General features: G+C 58.1%; 1 protein-coding gene across 2 annotated transcripts in view; it reads right to left on the bottom strand.

The window, feature by feature from the left end:
- Nucleotides 1-17,437: 17,437 nt before the first annotated feature.
- LOC148217989 (uncharacterized) overlaps nt 17,438-21,183 on the bottom strand; it is a 233,117-nt gene continuing 229,371 nt past the window's right edge. For both annotated transcript variants that reach the window (XM_088158115.1, XM_088158114.1), the window contains exon 2: nt 17,438-19,354. In XM_088158115.1, the coding sequence (XP_088014241.1) occupies nt 18,671-19,327 (657 nt within the window). In that variant the 5' untranslated portion in view covers nt 19,328-19,354 and the 3' untranslated portion in view covers nt 17,438-18,670. The remainder of the gene's footprint in view (nt 19,355-21,183) is intronic.

The raw sequence follows: 21,183 nt of genomic DNA, 5'->3' as shown, positions 1-21,183 counted from the left end.
CTGTGACTGGGTCAAAGGGAATTCCAGAGGGGCAGATGGTGACCACTGATCCATGGCCACCACCAAGCCCAGAAACCTCTGGCTGAACAGAAGAGTCAGCCTGAGCCTGGAATCATCAGCACCCAAGGCCAGGGAATCGTTAAACCAATGGCATTAGAGAGGGGTGTAGCCCATGAGCACTGATTCCTGAGTTTGCTAAAATGGATAAACAGGGAGAAGTTCAGAATGACCTCAGGACCCCCCACCACCCAAAAGCTCCAGGGGAAGAAGGACCAACAGGACACTGCTGGATCCATGGGTGGTGCTGAGGTTCTGACAGATCTCTCTCCCTCCCTTCTCCCTCTCTTCCTGCCCTTCCTCCTTTCTCTCCCTGGCATTTTATTGTTCAGTCAATTCCAGACTATTGACTTTGGTCCCATTTGCCCCTGAATTTGGGCAGAGGCACCTCAAGGATGGGATCTGAACAGCCCAAGATTCTTCAAGTGACCTTAACCCCCTCATTGCCAAGAGCCATGAAGCCACGAGTGCTGATCCTTGGCCAGGGAAGCTCTGTCACTCCCAGACGGAGCAGAGGAGCCAGGGCTCCAGGCTCCTGGCCATGATCCTCTCCTGCCCCGAGCCCAACCTGTGCTCCCTGGGGATGGGGCTCCCAGAGCCCTGGGCAGAACCTGTTTCCCTCTGTGCCCCAAACCCTGGGGGCTCCAGAGGCTGCTCTGGGTGCCCCTCATCCCTCCCAGCTCCAGGGGGACATTCCAGGGTGTCCCAGCCTGCCCTGCCCAGGGCACACAGTGGTGGGTGTGGGGGGAGAGAGAGACCCCTGGGAGCCCCTGGAGTCACTCTGGTCATGGTGGGGGAGGGACTGGAGACTCGCAGGGTTGAACAAGGGCCACAGAACACACAGGGACACGGAACACGGACATGGGAACACACATGGAGATAACACACAGAGACACAGGAACACTCAGGGATGTGGGAAGACACAGGGACACGGAGCACACATGGATACACATAGACATGGAACACACAGGGATGTGGGAACACACACATGGACAGGGGAACACACACATGGACAGGGGAACACACACGGACATGAGAACAGGCACACGTGCATACACAGAGTTGTTTTGCTGAAGGGGTTTATTGATTATTCCAGGGAAATTCCCAGGGTTCCCAGGGGATCAGGGGGATTATCCAGAGATGATCATCTCCTCATGCTGCTGGAGGGGGACAGGCCCTGGGTGTCATCACCAGTTCCAGACCTGAAAGGCAAAGCCCAAGTCGTGACACCTGTGTCCACTGGGACACGAGAGGGACCTTGTTCCCACCCCTCTCTTTGCAGGGACCTGCAGCAGGAGAAGGGATTTGGAGCCCCGGATACACCTGGGACTGGACTTGGCTCCTGACATCCATGGGGCTCCCAGAGCCCCTCACCCTGGAATATCCCAAAACCTCCCAGAGCCCTTGCTGCTCCCACAGGGACACTGGGTGTCCCCAGAGCCCCCCAGTGCAAGGAAAGCCTTGGGGACAGCTCTGTCCACCGAACCCCAGCACATGGATCAGGGACAGCCCCCTCCATGTCCCTATGACTTTCCCAAGCTCTGCCCACCCCACAGGGCTCAGGGATCTTTTGTGGGGCTGGAATCCCCCAAGATTTCTCACCAGGGCATCCAGAGGGGCAGCCGGGCATCACTCCCGCAGAAGCTCCACCTGCTCAGCCACGAGGGGCTGGGGAGAAAGGCGGGGTTAGAGCCACACTGGGGGATACTGGGGCTGGTTGGGAGATACTGGGGCAGGCTGGGGTGTACTGGGGCACAGTGGGGTGTGCCGGGGTGCACTGGGGGGTGATGACCAGGAGATGGGAAGCTCTGGGCCCAGCAGGACTGCGGGTACCCACCTCAGACCTCTTCACTCGTTGGACGCCGTTCTTCTTCTGCAGAGAGATGGGGAGATGTCACTGGTCACTGGGGTGTCCCCAGTCCCAGCAAGGCACGGGGGGACCCAACTGGCCCCCAGTTCCCACACTGGTGCCCCAATTCCAGGACTTACCACAATGCATCCACCTGCAGCTCCTCCTATGACTACCTGCAGATGGAGAGCAAAGGTTTAGTCTGGAATGGTCCTTGTGGGACTCAGGGGTCACAGGTGTCCCCAAGCTCCATGGCTGTCCCCAGTCTGAGGGAGAAAATCCCTTCTGCTCCTCCAGTCCCACTCCAGGCAGTTTCACCCGATCCCTGTTCCTGCAGGGACCACGGTGGGGATGGAGACGAGGAGAGCAAAGGGAACTTGGGGCCTCCAAGGAGGAGGGGATGGAGTGGGATGTGAGGGCCCCAAAGACACTGAACTGGGGGGAGTTTGGGGACCCAGGGGATGGGAATGGGGGAATGCAGGTGGGGAGGCAGGAATTCCAGTGGGGGGACATGGGGGCTGAACTGGGAGGTGGGTGGGGGCAGGGGAAAGCAGGGGCAGAGGACCAAAATTGTTGGGTTTGGGAGGGGCTTTGGGAGTCCAGGAGGGGGATTTGGGGATACTGTCATGGAGAATGAGAAAGGGAAGGGAGTGGAGGGAAAGAGGAGAGGAAGTGGACTGGGCATGGGGATCTTTGGGGTGACTGGGGTGCACTGAGATGGGTGGGAATACAATGGGGACCCTGGGGAAGGGGCAGCCTTGGGAAGCTCTGGGATGTACAGGCACGCACTGGGGTGCACTGGGATGGCCTGGAGGGTCATGGCCATGAGAGGGGAGGCTCTGGTTCAGCAGAAGAATTCAGGATACTCACATCGCCAACAGCAATGCCACCAACTCGCTGTGGAGAGAGCATGAGATGTCACTGGGGTGTCCCCAGTCCTAGTAAAGATTGGGGGTGACCAAACTTCCCCCCAGTTCCCACACTGGTGCACCCAGCTCCAGGACTTACCCCAGCACATACAGCTCCACCACTGCCATCAAAGGTGGCCTGGGCAAGGAGAGCAAAAGGTTGGTCAGGATTGGCCCTTGAGGGGCTGGGGGGACACAGGAGTCCCCAGCCCCCCCACCTCCCACCCATGGCTGTCCTCTGCTCTGAGCAGGGGGTGCCAGGGGATTTGGGAACATCACTGCAGGGTGAAAGGCAATGAACTGAGGGCAAAGATTCCCCCTGGGAATCATCTGGGGGCTTGAGGGGACCAGGGGCAGAGGGGGAGGCATTTCCCAGTTTGTGCCAGCTCAGCCTGGCTTGGGACTGGAACAGTTCATCCCAGTTAGGCCGAGTTCAGCCTAGTCTGTACTTAAATGAGTTTGGACCTCTTGGTCCCACTTCAGCCTAGTTTGGGACTGGTCTTTGTTCTTGTGTGGGCAAGAGAGGAGATGCTGGGGAGATGCCCGAGGGGATCAAGAGGATGGGATGGGATGGGATGGGATGGGATGGGATGGGATGGGATCGGATGGGATCGGATGGGATGGGATGGGATGGGATGGAGAGGCCCAAAAGGACGGGATTTGGGGATAGCAGCACAAGAAAGCTCTGGGGCCCTCGCAGGGAGGAGCCGGGTCCGAGCATCCGTGGGGAAGCCGGGCTCTGGCAGCGGGAGTTGAATTGCAGCAAGGGGAAGGACAGAGGCAATGGTGGCGAGGAGAAAGCGGCACGGCCCGGGGCCGGGGAGCCCGGCGGAGCCCCTGCATTGGGAAGAGCCCTCAGACCTGAGCCCAGCCCGTGCCTTTGGAGCCTCACCTCGCTCTGTGCCGGCAGGCACAGCAGGATGGAGAAGAGCAGGGCCACGCTGAGCACAGCCACCTTCATCTTCCTCTCGCACTGGGCAGCGCTGGCTGAGGCTGCAGCAGGGCAGGAGCACCTTTATCCCTGCCGGGACTCCTCCCTGCGCCCTCCCTGACAGCCCCCAGGCCAAAGCCCGGCTTGGCACAGCCCCCAGCCCTGGCCACAAGCCCAGCCCTGGCACAGAGTCCATCCCGCCTGTGGCACGGATCCAGCCCCGCTCCCCGCATCCCTGCAGCTTCCTGCACGGGGCAGCTGCCCCTGGAGGGGACCGGGCACCCGGGGGGCCGAGGGGGGCAGGCAGGGATCCAAAGGCAGCTGGGGACCCTGTGGGGACACCCCCACTCCAACACAATCCATCCTCCAACAGCCCCCAGCCCCACACCCCCCATCTCCCGGGACCCCTCCCCTCCCAGAGCGTTCCTTGCAGGACACCCCGGAGCTGAGCCCAGCCCCAAACCTGGAGTGTCAGAGCAGGATTGTCCCTGTTCCCACTGCAGCCCCTGGGCTCATTGGGGTGCACTGACCCCTCTTCCTGGGGCAGCAGCACCCCGGGATCAGGGAGAAGGGGCAGGGGGAGCACAGCGGGGTCAGGGGCCATGGCAGCAGCTGGGGGACCGGGATCTCCAGTCCCTGCAGGTGCCCTGGGGAGCACTGGGCAATGGTGGCACTGGGACACCGGGGCTGGCCTTGTGGCAGTGCTGGGGTGGTGGCAGTGCCCGGCTCCAGCCCATTCCTGTCCCTGCAGCCCCAGACTGCTCCAGGCCCCCAGGGGAAGATCCCCGGGCAGAGCCCCTGGCACAGCCACGGCCACCGTGTCCTGCTGGATCAGCCCAAGCCCGCTGTGCTGAGCTGGCCCAGCCATCGGCTCCCAGGGGCTCTGTGCCCAGCAGGGCTGTGGCTCCAGACCGGGCTGGCACTGGGACACAGCTCCCGAAGCTCCCCTGGCCCCAGGGGTGGCCCTGCCCTGTCCTGCCCTGGTCCCAGCGCTGGCCCTGAGCTGGGGCTGACCTTCCCAGCCCAGGGTCCTGCGCTGCTGTCCCAGCTCAGAGGCCCCTGTCAGGGTCACCCCGAGGACACAGATCAGTGACAGTCCCTGCCAGGGCTGCCACGAGCTGCCAGTGCCTCCATTCTCCACTGACATTCCGTGACATTTCCAGGACATGTTCCCTCCTCACGGGACACTGACCTCACAGAAGGGACCTGTTGTGGCACAGGTCAGAAAATCCTTCAGGCACCTGACTTGACTGTTTGCATTGGATTTTCCTGCAGAGCCAGCAGTGACCTGGAAGATTTTCCTTTTGCCTCTTGATGCTTTGTGCCTCCTTTGTTGGAGAACTGAGGAACATTGATCCTGAGGGGCCCAGGGACATTTCCAGCCCCTGGACACCTAAGGGGCCATTCCAGATGTTCCCAGCTGTGGGTTCATGAACTCTGCACCTACGTGTTCCTGTTTCCAGATCAGCAGCTCACTAGAACATGGAAAATTCCCAAATTCCCAGTTTGGTGTCTGATGGAGAGATGGGTTAGAGAAGTGACCAGGGGGTCTGAGGTTTAGTTGATCTGTCCTGGACTGGTCCCTTCCTCTCCCTGGACAGGACTGTGAGCAACCTGGGAAATTTCTGATTTTCCTGTCATCCTGTCCTTGGGATTTCTTCCACAGTCAGGTTTCAAATCAGTTTCTGGCCTGGCCATTCTCCCCAGGCTGGGACCACAGGGAGGTGTTGTGGTGGTCACAGGGGATAAAAGAGGAACCTGTTCTCCCCATATTTACATCTCCCTTCCAAATTTCCCAGAGCCCTCCACTTGCCAGACTCCCTCAGTAGCTGTGGTGTGGGGGAGAGGCGGAGACACAGGACAGGAACAGGGGGTCTCAGTGCTGTTGTTCTGGTTTGGCTGGGATAACTGGCTGGTGAGCAGTTGCTGGCCATAGCAAAGCCTTTCCAGGTCTCCCCATCAGTTTTCTCAGCTCTGCCATGCTCCTGTCCCTGCTGGAATCCTGACAGGTGGGCTTGGGCTGCAGTCACTGTGCTCTGTGGGGGCTTTCTGGGTAGTGCTGTAAAATCCTGGCCTTGATCTTTGTCAGGCATTGGAGCTCTGTGCTGGGCCATCCCTCTGCATTGGGGATGGAGACAATTCCCAATTTCACTTTTTTTGCCTTTTGTCCTCCAAGATGTTTTCAGCAGAGGACACACAAGAATAGCACCTGCCCCACCTGTGCCTCTGTCATAGGTGTGCTCTCCCTGATTCCAACAATTCCTCAGTGTCCTGAACATCCTTGTGAAGCTACAATCCTCCTGGTGGTGCTTCCCAAGAAGAGCTTCCCAGGTTTTCCTAAGGTTCACCAACTCTTTAGGGAGATCCCAGGGATTTGCCCCACCCCAAAGCAGTGCAGTCATGGCTGACAAGGTGGGCAAACACAGGCAGGTCCCTCTGAAGGTTGTCACCTCCAACAGTCTGAGACTTCAACCTGAGCGAGTTCAGGAGGGAGGGAGTGTCCTGAGGTTCAAGCCAAGGGAAGGAACCCCAGCACCAGCTCTGTGTGACACAGCTGGGCCCATCCTGCCCCTGCTCCACATCCGGGGGGGGGAACAGGGCAGCCCTGGATCTCCAGACACACAAACACCAGACCATGGCCCTTGGCTGCACTGGCTGCCCTGGAGCCAGGAAGGATCCATGGAAACAGAGGCTGACTTGGGAGAGATGCAAAATTATTTCAGCCACTCTCTGGGAGAGCAAACCATGAGCTGGTTACTCCAATGCCAGATACCGGGGCCAAGAGTTAGGAATTCGAGGGGATTCCTTGCTGGGGATATGGGCATTGACAGTGGGGTTGGGAATGGGGCAGCAGTCCTCAGCCTCCAGAAGCAGCTCCTGCTCACTGGGAAGGACAGGAATCTCTTTGAGCAGGATCTTGTGAGCCCCTGATGAGGGAGGTACCCAGGATCTGAGGGAATCACCTGTGGGGGAGGCAATTTACAGGAACCTGGAGAACAAGCAGCCATCCCAACACCTGGATGGAATCCTGTACGTGCTGTCCATGCAGAGAGAGTTTGTGCAAAGTGAACTGACTGATGTTGTTCACCAAGAGCGTGGGGACAATGAGCTGGACAGGCCACCCAGCTCCAGGAACTGGGCATGGCCCTGCCTCCCTTGGGATGTGTCTCAGCTGTGGAGAAAATGTCCCAACATTTATTCCAGCTTTTAAGGAAGGATGTTTTTCCTGCTCCTACTGTCTCAGCTATGAAGAATTTCTGCTCAAGGGAGTGGTGCTGGTGCCACAGCCCGTGGGTCACCCCATGGTTCTGTCTGTGGATCAGGGGGTTGGACACGAGGAAGTGAGATGGGGAACCTGCCTGGAGACTGGAAGCTCGAGTACAGAACTTGGAATGGGAAAAAAAGCCAAAAAGCATTTCTCCAGGACAATCCCAGAATCCTAGGATCACTGTGGCTGGAAGAGCCCTCCAAGACCACCAAAGCCACCCTGTGACCAATCCCCACCAGAGCCCTGAGTGCCACTTGCAGGCTTTCCTTGGACACCTCTGGGATGGGGACTCCATCACCTCCCCTGGCAGCCCCTTTCAAGGCCTGACCACCCTTTCCATGAAGGAATTCCTCCTGATGTCCAGCTGGCACAGCTGCAGGCTGTTTCCTCCCACCCTGTCCCTGTTCCCTGGGAGCAGAGCCCGACCCTCACCTGGCAGTCCCCTCCTGTCAGGGAGTTGTGCAGAGTGAGAAGGTTCCCTCTGAGCCTCCTTTTCTCCAGGCTGAGCCCCCCCGGCTCCATCAGACACTTCTGGTGCTCCAGCACCTTCCACAGCTCCGTTCCCTCCCCTGGACACGCTCCAGCCCCTCAATGTCTCTGTGGCCATGAGGAGCCAGCCCTGGACCCAGCCCTCAAGGGTCCCCAGCAGTGCCAGCACAGGGATTGTCACTGCCCTGGTCCTGCTGCTGCCCCATGGCTGGGACAGCGCAGGTGCCCTTTGCCTCTGCCCACCTGGGCACACCTGTGCTCATGTTCACACACTGCCACCAGCACTCCCAGGACCTTTTCCAGTTTTCCAGCCTGTCTGCCCCAGCCTGGAGCATTCCATGGGGTTGTTGTGACCCCAGTGTGGGACCCCACACTTGGCCTTATTGACCCTCACACTTTTGGCCTCAGCCCATCGATCCAGCCTGCCCAGATCCGTCTGCAGAGCCTTCCTGCCCAGCAGCAGATCCACAGTGCCACACAGCTTGGTGTTTTCCATGAATTTGGTGCTGGTAGACAGAGTCAGCCCTGAGCCCTGAAGTGCTGATCTGGAAAAAGGAGCCCATCAACCTGCTGGGGTCATCTGGAATGGCCCCTTAGGTGTCCAGGGGCTGGAAATTCATCTCCTGAGCAGCTTCACCTCCATTGTGCCCCTCCAGGATCAACGCTCCTCAGTTCTCCAACAAAGGAGGCACAAAGCATCAACAGGCAAAAGGAAAATCTTCCAGGTCACTGCTGGCTCTGCAGGAAAATCCAATGCAAACAGTCAAGTCAGGTGCCTGAAGGATTTTCTGACCTGTGCCACAACAGGTGCCTTCTGTGAGGTCAGTGTCCCGTGAGGAGGGAACATGTCCTGGAAATGTCACGGAATGTCAGTGGAGAATGGAGGCACTGGCAGCTCGTGGCAGCCCTGGCAGGGACTGTCACTGATCTGTGTCCTCGGGGTGACCCTGACAGGGGCCTCTGAGCTGGGACAGCAGCGCAGGACCCTGGGCTGGGAAGGTCAGCCCCAGCTCAGGGCCAGCGCTGGGACCAGGGCAGGACAGGGCAGGGCCATCCCTGGGGCCAGGGGAGCTGCGGGAGCTGTGTCCCAGTGCCAGCCCGGTCTGGAGCCACAGCCCTGCTGGGCACAGAGCCCCTGGGAGCCGATGGCTGGGCCAGCTCAGCACAGCGGGCTTGGGCTGATCCAGCAGGACACGGTGGCCGTGGCTGTGCCAGGGGCTCTGCCCGGGGATCTTCCCCTGGGGGCCTGGAGCAGTCTGGGGCTGCAGGGACAGGAATGGGCTGGAGCCGGGCACTGCCACCAGCCCAGCACTGCCACAAGGCCAGCCCCGGTGTCCCAGTGCCACCATTGCCCAGTGCTCCCCAGGGCACCTGCAGGGACTGGAGATCCCGGTCCCCCAGCTGCTGCCATGGCCACTGACCCCGCTGTGCTCCCCCTGCCCCTTCTCCCTGATCCCGGGGTGCTGCTGCCCCAGGAAGAGGGGTCAGTGCAGCCCCAATGAGCCCAGGGGCTGCAGTGGGAACAGGGACAATCCTGCTCTGACACTCCAGGTTTGGGGCCGGGCTCAGCTCCGGGGTGTCCTGCAAGGAACGCTCTGGGAGGGGAGGGGTCCCGGGAGATGGGGGGTGTGGGGCTGGGGGCTGTTGGAGGATGGATTGTGTTGGAGTGGGGGTGTCCCCACAGGGTCCCCAGCTGCCTTTGGATCCCTGCCTGCCCCCCTCGGCCCCCCGGGTGCCCGGTCCCCTCCAGGGGCAGCTGCCCCGTGCAGGAAGCTGCAGGGATGCGGGGAGCGGGGCTGGATCCGTGCCACAGGCGGGATGGACTCTGTGCCAGGGCTGGGCTTGTGGCCAGGGCTGGGGGCTGTGCCAAGCCGGGCTTTGGCCTGGGGGCTGTCAGGGAGGGCGCAGGGAGGAGTCCCGGCAGGGATAAAGGTGCTCCTGCCCTGCTGCAGCCTCAGCCAGCGCTGCCCAGAGCGAGAGGAAGATGAAGGTGGCTGTGCTCAGCGTGGCCCTGCTCTTCTCCATCCTGCTGTGCCTCCCGGCACAGAGCGAGGTGAGGCTCCAAAGCCACGGGCTGGGCTCAGGTCTGAGGGCTCTTCCCAATGCAGGGGCTCCGCCGCGCTCCCCGGCCCCGGGCCGTGCCGCTTTCTCCTCGCCACCATTGCCTCTGTCCTTCCCCTTGCCGCAATTCAACTCCCGCTGCCAGAGCCCGGCTTCCCCACGGATGCTCGGACCCGGCTCCTCCCTGCGAGGGCCCCAGAGCTTTCCTGTGCTGCTATCCCCAAATCCCGTCCTTTTGGGCCTCCCCATCCCATCCCATCCCATCCCATCCCATCCCATCCCATCCCATCCCATCCCATCCCATCCCATCCCATCCCATCCCATCCCATCCTCTGATCCCCTCGGGCATCTCCCCAGCATCTCCTCTGTTGCCCACACAAGAACAAAGGCCAATCCCAAACTAGGCTGAAGTGGGACCAAGAGGTCCAAACTCATTTAAGTACAGACTAGGCTGAACTCGGCCAAACTGGGATGAACTGTTCCAGTCCCAAGCCAGGCTGAGCTGGCACAAACTGGGAAATGCCTCCCCTTCACCCCCTGCTCCCCTCAAGCCCCCAGATGATTCCCAGGGTCTTCTCTCCAGTCTTTGCCCTCAGTTCATTGCCTTTCACCCTGCAGTGATGTTCCCAAATCCCCTGGCACCCCCTGCTCAGAGCAGAGGACAGCCATGGGTGGGAGGTGGGGGGCTGGGGACTCCTGTGTCCCCCCAGCCCCTCAAGGGCCAATCCTGACCAACCTTTTGCTCTCCTTGCCCAGGCCACCTTTGATGGCAGTGGTGGAGCTCTATGTGCTGGGGTAAGTCCTGGAGCTGGGGGCACCAGGGTGGGAATTGGGGGGAAGTTTGGTCTCCCCCAATCTTTACTAGGACTGGGGACACCCCAGTGACATCTCATGCTCTCTCCACAGCGAGGTGGTGCCATTGCTGTTGGCGATGTGAGTATCCTGAATTTTTCTGCTGAACCAGGCCCTCCCCTCTCATGGCCATGACCCTCCAGGCCATCCCAGTGCACCCCAGTGCGTGCCTGTACATCCCAGAGCTTCCCAAGGCTGCCCCTTCCCCAGGGTCCCCATTGTATTCCCACCCATCTCAGTGCCCCCCAGTCACCCCAAAGATCCCCATGCCCAGTCCACTTCCTCTCCTCTTTCCCTCCACTCCCTTCCCTTTCTCATTCTCCATGACAGTATCCCCAAATCCCCCTCCTGGACACCCAAAGCCCCTCCCAAACCCAACAATTTTGGTCCTCTGCCCCTGCTTTCCCCTGCCCCCACCCACCTCCCACTTCAGCCCCCATGTCCCCCCACTGGAATTCCTGCCTCCCCACCTGCATTCCCCCATTCCCATCCCCTGGGTCCCCAAACTCCCCCCAGTTCAGTGTCTTTGGGGCCCTCACATCCCACTCCATCCCCTCCTCCTTGGAGGTCCCAAGTTCCCCTCGCTCTCCTCGTCTCCATCCCCACCGTGGTCCCTGCAGGAACAGGGATCGGGTGAAACTGCCTGGAGTGGGACTGGAGGAGCAGAAGGGATTTTCTCCCTCAGACTGGGGACAGCCACGGGGCGTGGGGACACCTGTGACCCCCTGAGTCCCACAGGGGCCATTTCAGACTAAACCTTTGCTCTCCATCTGCAGACAGTCATAGGAGGAGCTGCAGGTGGATGCATTGTGGTAAGTCCTGGAATTGGGGCACCAGTGTGGGAACTGGGGGCCAGCTGGGTCCCCCCGTGCCTTGCTGGGACTGGGGACACCCCAGTGACCAGTGACATCTCCCCATCTCTCTGCAGAAGAAGAATGGCGTCCAACGAGTGAAGAGGTCTGAGGTGGGTACCCGCAGTTCTGCTGGGCCCAGAGCTTCCCATCTCCTGGTCATCACCCCCCAGTGCACCCCGGCACACCCCACTGTGCCCCAGTACACCCCAGCCTGCCCCAGTATCTCCCAACCAGCCCCAGTATCCCCCAGTGTGACTCTAACCCCCCCTTTCTCCCCAGCCCCTCGTGGCTGAGCAGGTGGAGCTTCTGCGGGAGTGATGCCCGGCTGCCCCTCTGGATGCCCTGGTGAGAAATCTTGGGGGATTCCAGCCCCACAAAAGATCCCTGAGCCCTGTGGGGTGGGCAGAGCTTGGGAAAGTCAGAGGGACATGGAGGGGGCTGTCCCTGATCCATGTGCTGGGGTTCGGTGGACAGAGCTGTCCCCAAGGCTTTCCTTGCACTGGGGGGCTCTGGGGACACCCAGTGTCCCTGTGGGAGCAGCAAGGGCTCTGGGAGGTTTTGGGATATTCCAGGGTGAGAGGCTCTGGGAGCCACATGGATGTCAGGAGCCAAGTCCAGTCCCAGGTGTATCCGGGGCTCCAAATCCCTTCTCCTGCTGCAGGTCCCTGCAAAGAGAGGGGTGGGAGCAAGGTTCCTCTCGTGTCCCAGTGGACACGGGTGTCACGACTTGGGCTTTGCCTTTCAGGTCTGGAACTGGTGATGACACCCAGGGCCTGTCCCCCTGCAGCAGCATGAGGAGATGATCATCTCTGGATAATCCCCCTGATCCCCTGGGAGCCCTGGGAATTTCCCTGGAATGATCAATAAACCCCTTCAGCAAAACAACTCTGTGTATGCACGTGTGCCTGTTCTCATGTCCGTGTGTGTGTTCCCCTGTCCATGTGTGTGTTCCCACATCCATGTGTGCTCCGTGTCCCTGTGTGTTCCCACATCCCTGTGTGTTCCTGTGTCTCTGTGTGTTCTTATCTCCATGTGTGTTCCCATGTCCGTGTTCCTGTGTGTTCTGTGGCCCTTGTTCAACCCTGCGAGTCTCCAGTCCCTCCCCCACCATGACCAGAGTGACTCCAGGGGCTCCCAGGGATCTCTCTCCCCCAACACCCACCACTGTGTGCCCTGGGCAGGGCAGGCTGGGACACCCTGGAATGTCCCCCTGGAGCTGGGAGGGACGAGGGGCACCCAGAGCAGCCTCTGGAGCCCCCAGGGTTTGGGGCACAGAGGGAAACAGGTTCTGCCCAGGGCTCTGGGAGCCCCATCCCCAGGGAGCTCAGGCTGGGCTCGGGGCAGGAGAGGATCATGGCCAGGAGCCTGGAGCCCTGGCTCCTCTGCTCCGTCTGGGAGTGACAGAGCTTCCCTGGCCAAGGATCAGCACTCGTGGCTTCATGGCTGTTGGCAATGAGGGGGTTAAGGTCACTTGAAGAATCTTGGGCTGTTCAGATCCCATCCTTGAGGTGCCTCTGCCCAAATTCAGAGGCAAATGGGACCAAAGTCAATAGTCTGGAATTGACTGAACAATGAAATGCCAGGGAGAGAAACGAGGAAGGGCAAGAAGAGAGGGAGGAGGGAGGGAGAGAGATCAATCAGAAGGTCAGCACCACCCATGGATCCAGCAGTGTCCTGTTGGTCCTTCTTCCCCTGGAGCTTCCAGGTGATGGGGGGTCCTGAGGTCATTCTGAACTTCTCCCTGTTTATCCATTTTAGCAAACTCAGGAATTAGTTCTCATGGGCTACACCCCTCTCTAATGCCATTGGTTTAACGATTCCCTGGCCTTGGGTGCTGATGATTCCAGGCTCAGGCTGACTCTTCTGTTCAGCTGGAGGTTTCTGGGCTTGGTGGTGGCCATGGATCAGTGGTCACCATCTGCCCCTCTGGAATTCCGTTTATCCTAGTGAGAGCTGATTCCAGCACCAGTGCTGGCTTGGATTTCCTTGTCCACCACCAGGGTCCATTCTGATCCCCCAGCTTTGTTTACCTCCCCCAAGGTCCAAGATGGCCTGAGGACAATTGTCCCACCTTGATCTTACCTTAGGGAGCTCCATTCTGTGCTTGTCTCTTGGCAAAATCCCCCTGTGGGGACAGTGTTTGGGATGGGCAACTGCTGCTCCTTAGTCCCAACACCAGTGGAGCCTCCCCAGCCCCCAGGAGTCCTGCCTGGGTGTCCCCAAGGTGTCCCCTAAGTGTTCCAGCCCAGTGACCCCCTGGTGACCCCCTCCAGCCCCACTTCATGCAGGTCCCAGAGCACAGCGAGGTCTTTGAGGCTCTGGACTGTGACATCTTTGAGGCTCCAGAGCCGATGGCGCTGCCAGTGCTGGTCCCCATCGAGATGTGAAATGCCCTCAATAAGGAGCAGGGGTGGCCTTCATCATCACCATCATCTTCATCACCGCAACCACCCACATCATCAGCCTTATCCCCTGCAACATCATCATCTTCATCTTCATCACCCACACTGCCATCATCATCTCCCAATACCATCAACCTCCATCATCATCACCACAACACCAACAGCACCATCTTCATCATCACCTTCATCTTCATCACCCACACCCCTGACACCATCACCCTGACACTGCTCACACCATGTCCCCACAGCCCCCTGTCCCAGCATTCCCAATCCCCCTGTTCCCATGGGCCCATGTCCCACCTGAACCCTGCCCTCTGCTCATGGGTCACCTCCATGGTCACCTTCACAGTCCAAGGTCACCTCCAGCTCTTCCCTGTCCCCACCCTCTCACTTCCTGTGTCCCTTCGACCATCTCCAGGTGCTCTTGACCATCTCCATGCCCCCACTACCATCTCCCTGTCCCCTCCTCATGTCCCACCACCACATCCCGTTCACCTTGAACATCTCCTTATCCCCCTCATGTCCTCCCCATGTCCCCACCACCTCTCCACATTTCACTGCTCATCTCTGTCCCCAGTTCCATCTTCCTGTCTCCTCCAGCTCCTCCCTGTCCCCTCCAAATGTGCCACCACCATGTCCAGGTCACCTCCACGATCTCCAGGTCTCCTTGACCATCTCCTCCTGGCTACCATCCCCATCCCCATGACCCCACCACCATGTCCATGTCCTCTCCATGTCTCCAACTCCATGTCTGGGTCCTCTCTTGTCCTTGCCCCCACTGTCATCTCCATGTCCCCTCTGCTGTCCCCTCCACCATGGCTCGCCCACCTCGATCTCTTCCCTGTCTCCCACCTGCCATGTCCCTCTGTTCCCCTCTTCCCCCATCTCCATCTTCTGCCCTCATCCCAACCTTGTCCAACCCCTCGGCCACAGCCCCGCCCAGAGGAACACCCCTGGCACTGTCACCACACCCCTGGCACTGTCACCACACCACTGGCAGTGTCACCGTACCCGTGACACAGTCACCACCACATCCCTGGCAGTGCCACCACACCTCTGGCACTGTCACCGCACCCTTGGCACTGACACCACCACACACCTGGCACTGCCAGCACCACACCCATGGCACTGCCACCATCACACCGCGGGCGCTGTCACCACCCCCTCTCCCTCGCCCCCGCCTTGTTTTCCCTTTCACATCCCAGTGTTCCTATCACAGCTACTGCAGGAACACCCCTGTCACTGTCACCTCCTGTCACCCCCATGTGTCCATCACCCCCGATGCCTCTATAGCCCCCCCCACGTGACACTGATGGGATGTGGCAGGGTCTGAATTAGGCGGGACAGGTTGGGGCAATCACCTGACGTCATCTGGTGTCACCCCAAGTGTCCCCCCCGTCCGTGGGGCGCCACCCAAGTGTCCCCAATGTCCTCGCCACGCTCATTTACTGTCAATAAAGGGAATTTCCCCTCCCCCATCCCAAACCGCCTGCGGGTTTTTTGGGGGGTGGGGACCCCCAGGGCAGCCAATCACAGCCCAGGGTCGGGCATTGGGGCGAGGCGGGCCACGCCCCCCCAGGTAAGAACCCCCGAGCCCCAATTCGGGCTTCAGTCGCCTCCAACCCTGGACAGGTCAGTGGGGCGCCCCTCCCCCACCTGGGAGTCTCGGGAAGGGGAGGGGGGAGGGGTGGGTGATGTGGCCACTCCGGACCGGACTTTGGACCCCCCTGAGCTGGGGGCAAGGGGCAGCAGGGAGGAGGGGGACCCACATTTTGGGTGCCCATGGAGGGGCGGGACCCACATTTGATCTCCTTCCTGGACTCCCAGATCCATCCCAGGACCCCAGTAACTCCCAGAATACCCCCTGCACCCAAAAATATTTTCCAAAATCCCCTTAGAACCCCAATATCTCATCCAGAACCCTCCTAGGACCCTCAACCTCCCCCCAGGAGCCGCCCAAAATCCCCTTCCCAGGACGCAATAACCTCCCGACAAGCCCTTCCCAGGACCCCAATATCTCTTCAAGGACCCTCCTGGGACCCTCAAACGCCGCAGCAACCCCTCAAAATTCCCCAAATCCTACAAAGACTAATCCAAATTTCCTCCTCAATACTTCAATACCCTGAACTGGGGGGATCGTGTGTTGGGAAACTCTAAATTTTGGTGTTTGTCGTTGGGCGAACCCCAACTTTGGGGCCAGAAGACACCCTTGAATTGGGGGGCTCTGGGGAGAGGACCCCGATTTGTGGGGATCAATCCGTGGTAGGGACCCCAATTTTAATTCAAAGACAGAGGGAGCCCCCATTTTACCCTGCCCCATACTGTTCTGAGGGATTGGGTGTCACTCTGGGGTTCCCAAAGACCAACCCAAATTTCCCCCTCAACACCTCAAAACCTCTCCAGACCCAAATATCTCCCTGAAAATCCTTCCTGCATCCCAAGACCCTCTCGGGGACCCTCCTAGGACGCCAACAGCCCCTCCCCAAGATCCCAAATCCCTCCCCACGACCCCAAATCCCTCTCCACGACCCCTAATCCCTCTCCATGACCCCAAATCCCTCTCCACGATCCCAAATACCTCCCCACGACCCCAAATCCCACTCCCGCAGCCCCAAGCAGCGCCTCTGTCTCTCTGCCCAGGCTCCCCCGGACCATGTCCCGCTCGCCCCCGGCCCGCTCGCCGCCCCCCGCCCGGGGCTGGGCCCCCCCGCCCCCCCCGCACCGCCTGCGCTCCCTGGCGCGCTCCCGGCTGGACGAGGACGCGCCCTGGCCGGACGCGGCGGTGGCGACCGTGGGGGACAGCGCGACCCGAGCGCAGCTGCTCAGCAAGGCCGGGGGGCACTCGGGGGGTGTCCTGGCCGGGGCCCCCTTGGCCGAGGCCGTTTTCGGGGTGTCGGGGTGCCGGGTCACCTGGAGGGTGCCCGAGGGGGCGGCGCTGCCCCCCGGGCGGGTGTTGGTGGCCGAGGTGGAGGGTCCGGCCATTGTTTCATGTGTCCCCTCAGTGTCACAATGACCCCACAGTTCCATGTGTCCCCTCAGTGTCACCATGGTCCCATGGCTCCAAGACACCCTGCCATGTCACAATGGCCTGATGGTTCCATGTTTCCCCTCACGTCACAATGGCCCCAAAGTGTCATGTGTGCCCTCAGTGTCACAAGGGACCCAGAGTTCCACCTGTCCCCTCATTGTCACAGACGAGCAGCACTGGAGTGGGAGCAGCACCACTGGAGGGGTTGCAGCTGCACTGGAACAGGAGCAGTGGCTGTGGAACAACAGGGGAGAAGCTGTGGAACACAAGTCCTGTGAGGAGCAGCTGAGGGAGCTGGGAATGTTTATCCTGGGGAAGAGGAGGCTCAGGGGAGACGTCATCACTCTCTACAACTCCCTGACAGGAGGGTGCAGCCTGGTGGGGGTCAGGCTCTTCTCTTAGGGAACAGGGACAGGATAAGAGGACACAGCCTTAACTGCACCAAAGGAAGGTCCTCCCGTGTCTCCACCCATGTCTCAGTTCAGTGTCTTTATTTTAACCCCAGTGTTGGATGTTTTAAAGGGATGAAGAGAAATGAAAAGCAAATCAAGGCCAAAAGAAAACGATTTCTGTGTCTGTGTGAGCTGAGGATCCACGTGCTTGGGCGGAAGAAACTTTTTTTGGAGGGGTTTCCACCCCACTGTCTCCAAAATCTTGGTCTTTATCTGACTTCATCACCCTTTGGCTGGAGAAGACACCCCTGGGCAATAGGAAATCAAAATCCTGGAATCACTGAGGTTAGATGCAGTGGTTTGGGTTTATTAATTTTAAGGTTTTTTTGTTGTGAAATAGGATTAGGAGGAAGGCAAAAAACGGGCTTAACGTTACATGGTATAAAGAGAAATTTTACTTTCAGAAACTAAGGAAAAAACCCTTAGAATAAAACTTTAGACTACTGTTTTTTCTTCCATACATTTTTTTTAATACTGAAAACTTATAAAAACCAACTCAGTTAGTTTTCCATCTTTAGAATAGTTTTTTACTAACTTACTTGAAAGAATAGACTTTTTCTCAGAATATGGAGATTTTTTCACAAGAAAACTGTTTCTTGTGGTTTTGATGATACAGTGATTAGCCTCCCAGGATAATGGAAATCTGCTTACTATCTAAAACCTCTCTATTCAGACTAAAAGTTTTTCTCATAACTTTTATTGAGTACTATATTAACTTTGGGGCACACTTTAAAGATTACAACAGTTTAAAGAAAAGCTTACTTTATTTTTGAGAACACAGAGGGTTCTTTTCTTTTTCTTTTTTTTGGGGGAACAACAAGTGTGTATTTATTATTTAAACTTAGGGGATAACAGCAATTTTATATTGTTTTTATATTGTTTCTGTGTATATTACTTTTTAAAAATTATTATTTTATTTATTTTTTATTTATTTAGGAGAGAGAAAAAAGTACCTGTAAAGTTTTATTCTGGGCATTTAAAGAGTTAATACCTTGCCCGGGCAGCAGAGGGTTTTGTGATTTTTCCCAAGTAGGGCAGTCGGAGTTATTTACAATAAAGAGTCTTTCAAGGCCACGCTGGGGGCTGGGTGAGGACTGTAGGGTTTAGTCAGAGGAGCCGTGATGAGTTTCTGGTTTCATGGCTGTTCTCCGGCGCCCGCTGCACTCAATTCCAGCCACGGGCCGGGGGTTCTTCCTCCACCCTGCCCAGCAGGGCACCACCAGAAGATAGGATTGAACACAGAAGATTTTCTAGAGTTGAATATGAACAAATTCATTCTCCCCAAGGAATTCCCAATGTTGGTTTGCATCCTGATGGACTTTCCTGCCCCTGCATTCAGGATGATGCAGAACCCCCCAGCCAGGTGTCTTCCCAACACGGATCACCAGAACCAAAGATCACCAGGGCTCTGCCCAAGGGGGGTCACTGGGGATCATCCAACACCGATCCTCCCATGGGAGATGGAGCTGGAGCAGAGCACGAAGCTCTTCCCACACTCGGGGCACTCACAGGGCTTCCCTTAGTGGTGACTCTGCTGGTGTTGGGTCAAGGTTGAGCTCCTGGAGAAGCTCTTCCCACACTCAGGACACTCGTAGGGCCTCTCCCCAGTGTGGATGCGCCGGTGGACAGTGAGTTTGTCGTTGCGTTTGAATCGCCTCCCGCAGTCGGGGCAGCGGAAGGGCCTCTCCTCTGTGTGAATCCGCTCGTGTTTGAGGAGATCGGAGCTTCTCTGAAACCTCTTCCCACACTTGGGACACTCGTAGGGCCTCTCCCCGGTGTGGATGTGCTGGTGGCTTCTCAGGTTGGAGCTCCACGCAAAGCTCTTCCCACATTCCAAGCAGGAGTAGGGCCGTTCCCCTGTGTGGATCACCTGGTGCCGGAGCAGGTCTGAGCTGTCTCTGAAACCCTTCCCACATTTCCCACACTCATAGAGATTTTTCCCAGTGTGGATCATCTGGTGCCGGATCAGCCTGGAGCTGTGGCTGAAACCCTTCCCACATTCCAAGCACCTGTGCGGCTTCTCCCCTCCAGGAGGCTTCTCCACCAGCTCTGAGCTCTGCCTGGATCTCCGGCCGCCTTCCCGGCTCAGGGAGGGTCTTTCCTCCTCGCAGCTCCCTGGGCTGGGTTTGTAGCCCCTCCTTTTGACAGATCTCTGGGGCTTTTCCTCGTTCTCCATCTGCCAATGCCTTGGGAATGACAAATCCTGGTTTGGGGAAAGAACAAGGGAAGAGCGCCTTGGCCAAGGGGTTCCTCTTGGCCCAAGTGCAACTCAGGAAGACATTGAGCATCTTGTGTCTGTAAGAATCTCCAGAACACCAAGATTCAGCACAAAAATCCTCCAAACATCATGACACAGATCGAAAACCCCCCAAACACACAGATTTAGCCAAAAGTCCCGACAAAATAAAAAGATTCAATCCCTTCTCCTGCTATCCCCAGGCCCAGCACCCACTGCCGGCTCCCTCTTCCCCCCAAACCCACAGCATCCCAGCGCAGGGGCAGCGATGGAGCTGGGGCAGCTCGGGCTGGGGCAGCGCTGGGCTCTCGGCCGCTCCCGCCCGCACTCGCTCCCCACTGCAGCCGCTGCCGCCACCACAGCGCGGGGGGGCCCGGCCTTGGCGCTCCCAACCATGACTGCATTCAAGTGACAGAGCTCCAGAGCCAGGCTGGGAGAGATTTAGGAGACATTCCCTGGCCTGAGGGACAAAATGTGTTTATGGATGGGTCTTCAAGGGCAGTAGAAGGGAAAAGAGCTCCAAGACACGCTCTGATGAAGGAAAGGGAATTAGACCAAGCTCAGGTTACCCCTGCATGGTCAGCTCAACCGGCAGAGCTGGGTGTGCTTGGAAGAGCCTGGCACTGAAATGCCCTGAGCAGGAAGGCTCAAATATCTTCTGGCGACAGCATGGCAGCTAACAGGGTGAAAAAAGCAATTCTGACTTCTGTTGAGTCGACTGGTGCTGTGCTTCAGACAGAAAACACAGCACTCTCTGATCCATGTGAAAAAGGCCTCTTTATTTTTCTGACTTCTTCTTAAATATCTTTCTTAATGTTCCCAGGTAAGCGCCTGTGATTGGTTCCGAGTTTAGGCTGCTCAGCCCTCTGACCAATAGCCCCTGCAGCTTAGGACAGAATTGAAGATAGACAAGGATGTAACCCAATGAGTTCCAGCCTATCTCTGTTCTCTGGGGGCCTGTCTGTTAGGCCAGGCCACTTCTCTTATCAGCGGCCAAATTCACTGCCCAGTGTAAGCCAGCTAACACTGTGACATTGTTCAGCAATCTCTGGATTGTTTATTAAGGTATTTCTAAAACAACTCCAAGATAAAGGATTGTGGAAAAAACAGACTCTCAGATGGGGAACTCTTTTTACAGCAAAGATCCTTCAGGGGGTTATGGCTACTTTAGGAATACAATGGGACCTCCACAAGCCCTGGCACCCCCAGAGCTCAGGGCAGGTAGAAAGAATGAATGGGGAAATAAACAAACTCCTTTGGAAGCTGGTGATAGAAACCAAGATGCAATGGATACAGCTTTTGCCATTGGCTTGGGCAAGAATAAGAACCAGACCCAGGGCAGATATTCAATTATCTCCCTTGGAATTGATCTTTGCAATTCATTGCCCTGGTAATTCTCCACCTAGTGCGGGCTGGAGATAAGGGATGTATATTTCAAGCAGTCTGTGGCCAGAATCCTGTCTCTTGTGAAATCTCTGCCACAGGAAGCTGGGCTGGAACAGAGCCTGCCTTGGCACTTTGCTGTTCACAACATCCACCCAGGCCATCGGGTCCTGCCTAAGGAGTGCAAAGAAGCACCACTGGTGGCCAAGTGCCGTGGCCCATTCCAAGAGTCCCTGAGCACAGAAACAGCCGCCAGCACAGCTCAACACGGGGGGACCCCTCACCCTGGGCTCAGGGGCTCTCAAGCCCCGGAGATTTGGAATTCCCGGCTGCAGGAGCCAAGTGGTGCCAAGGAGGGCACCACTGACCCTGCACTGAAGGCAACGCAGCAGCAGCCAGGGCTCCACATCGGG

This window comes from Sturnus vulgaris, unplaced genomic scaffold (assembly GCF_052056855.1).
Source record: "Sturnus vulgaris isolate bStuVul1 unplaced genomic scaffold, bStuVul1.hap1 Scaffold_195, whole genome shotgun sequence".
Taxonomy (NCBI): domain Eukaryota; kingdom Metazoa; phylum Chordata; class Aves; order Passeriformes; family Sturnidae; genus Sturnus; species Sturnus vulgaris.
The sequence above is the reverse complement of the archived record's forward strand: the minus strand, read 5'-3'. Positions and strand labels throughout refer to the sequence as shown.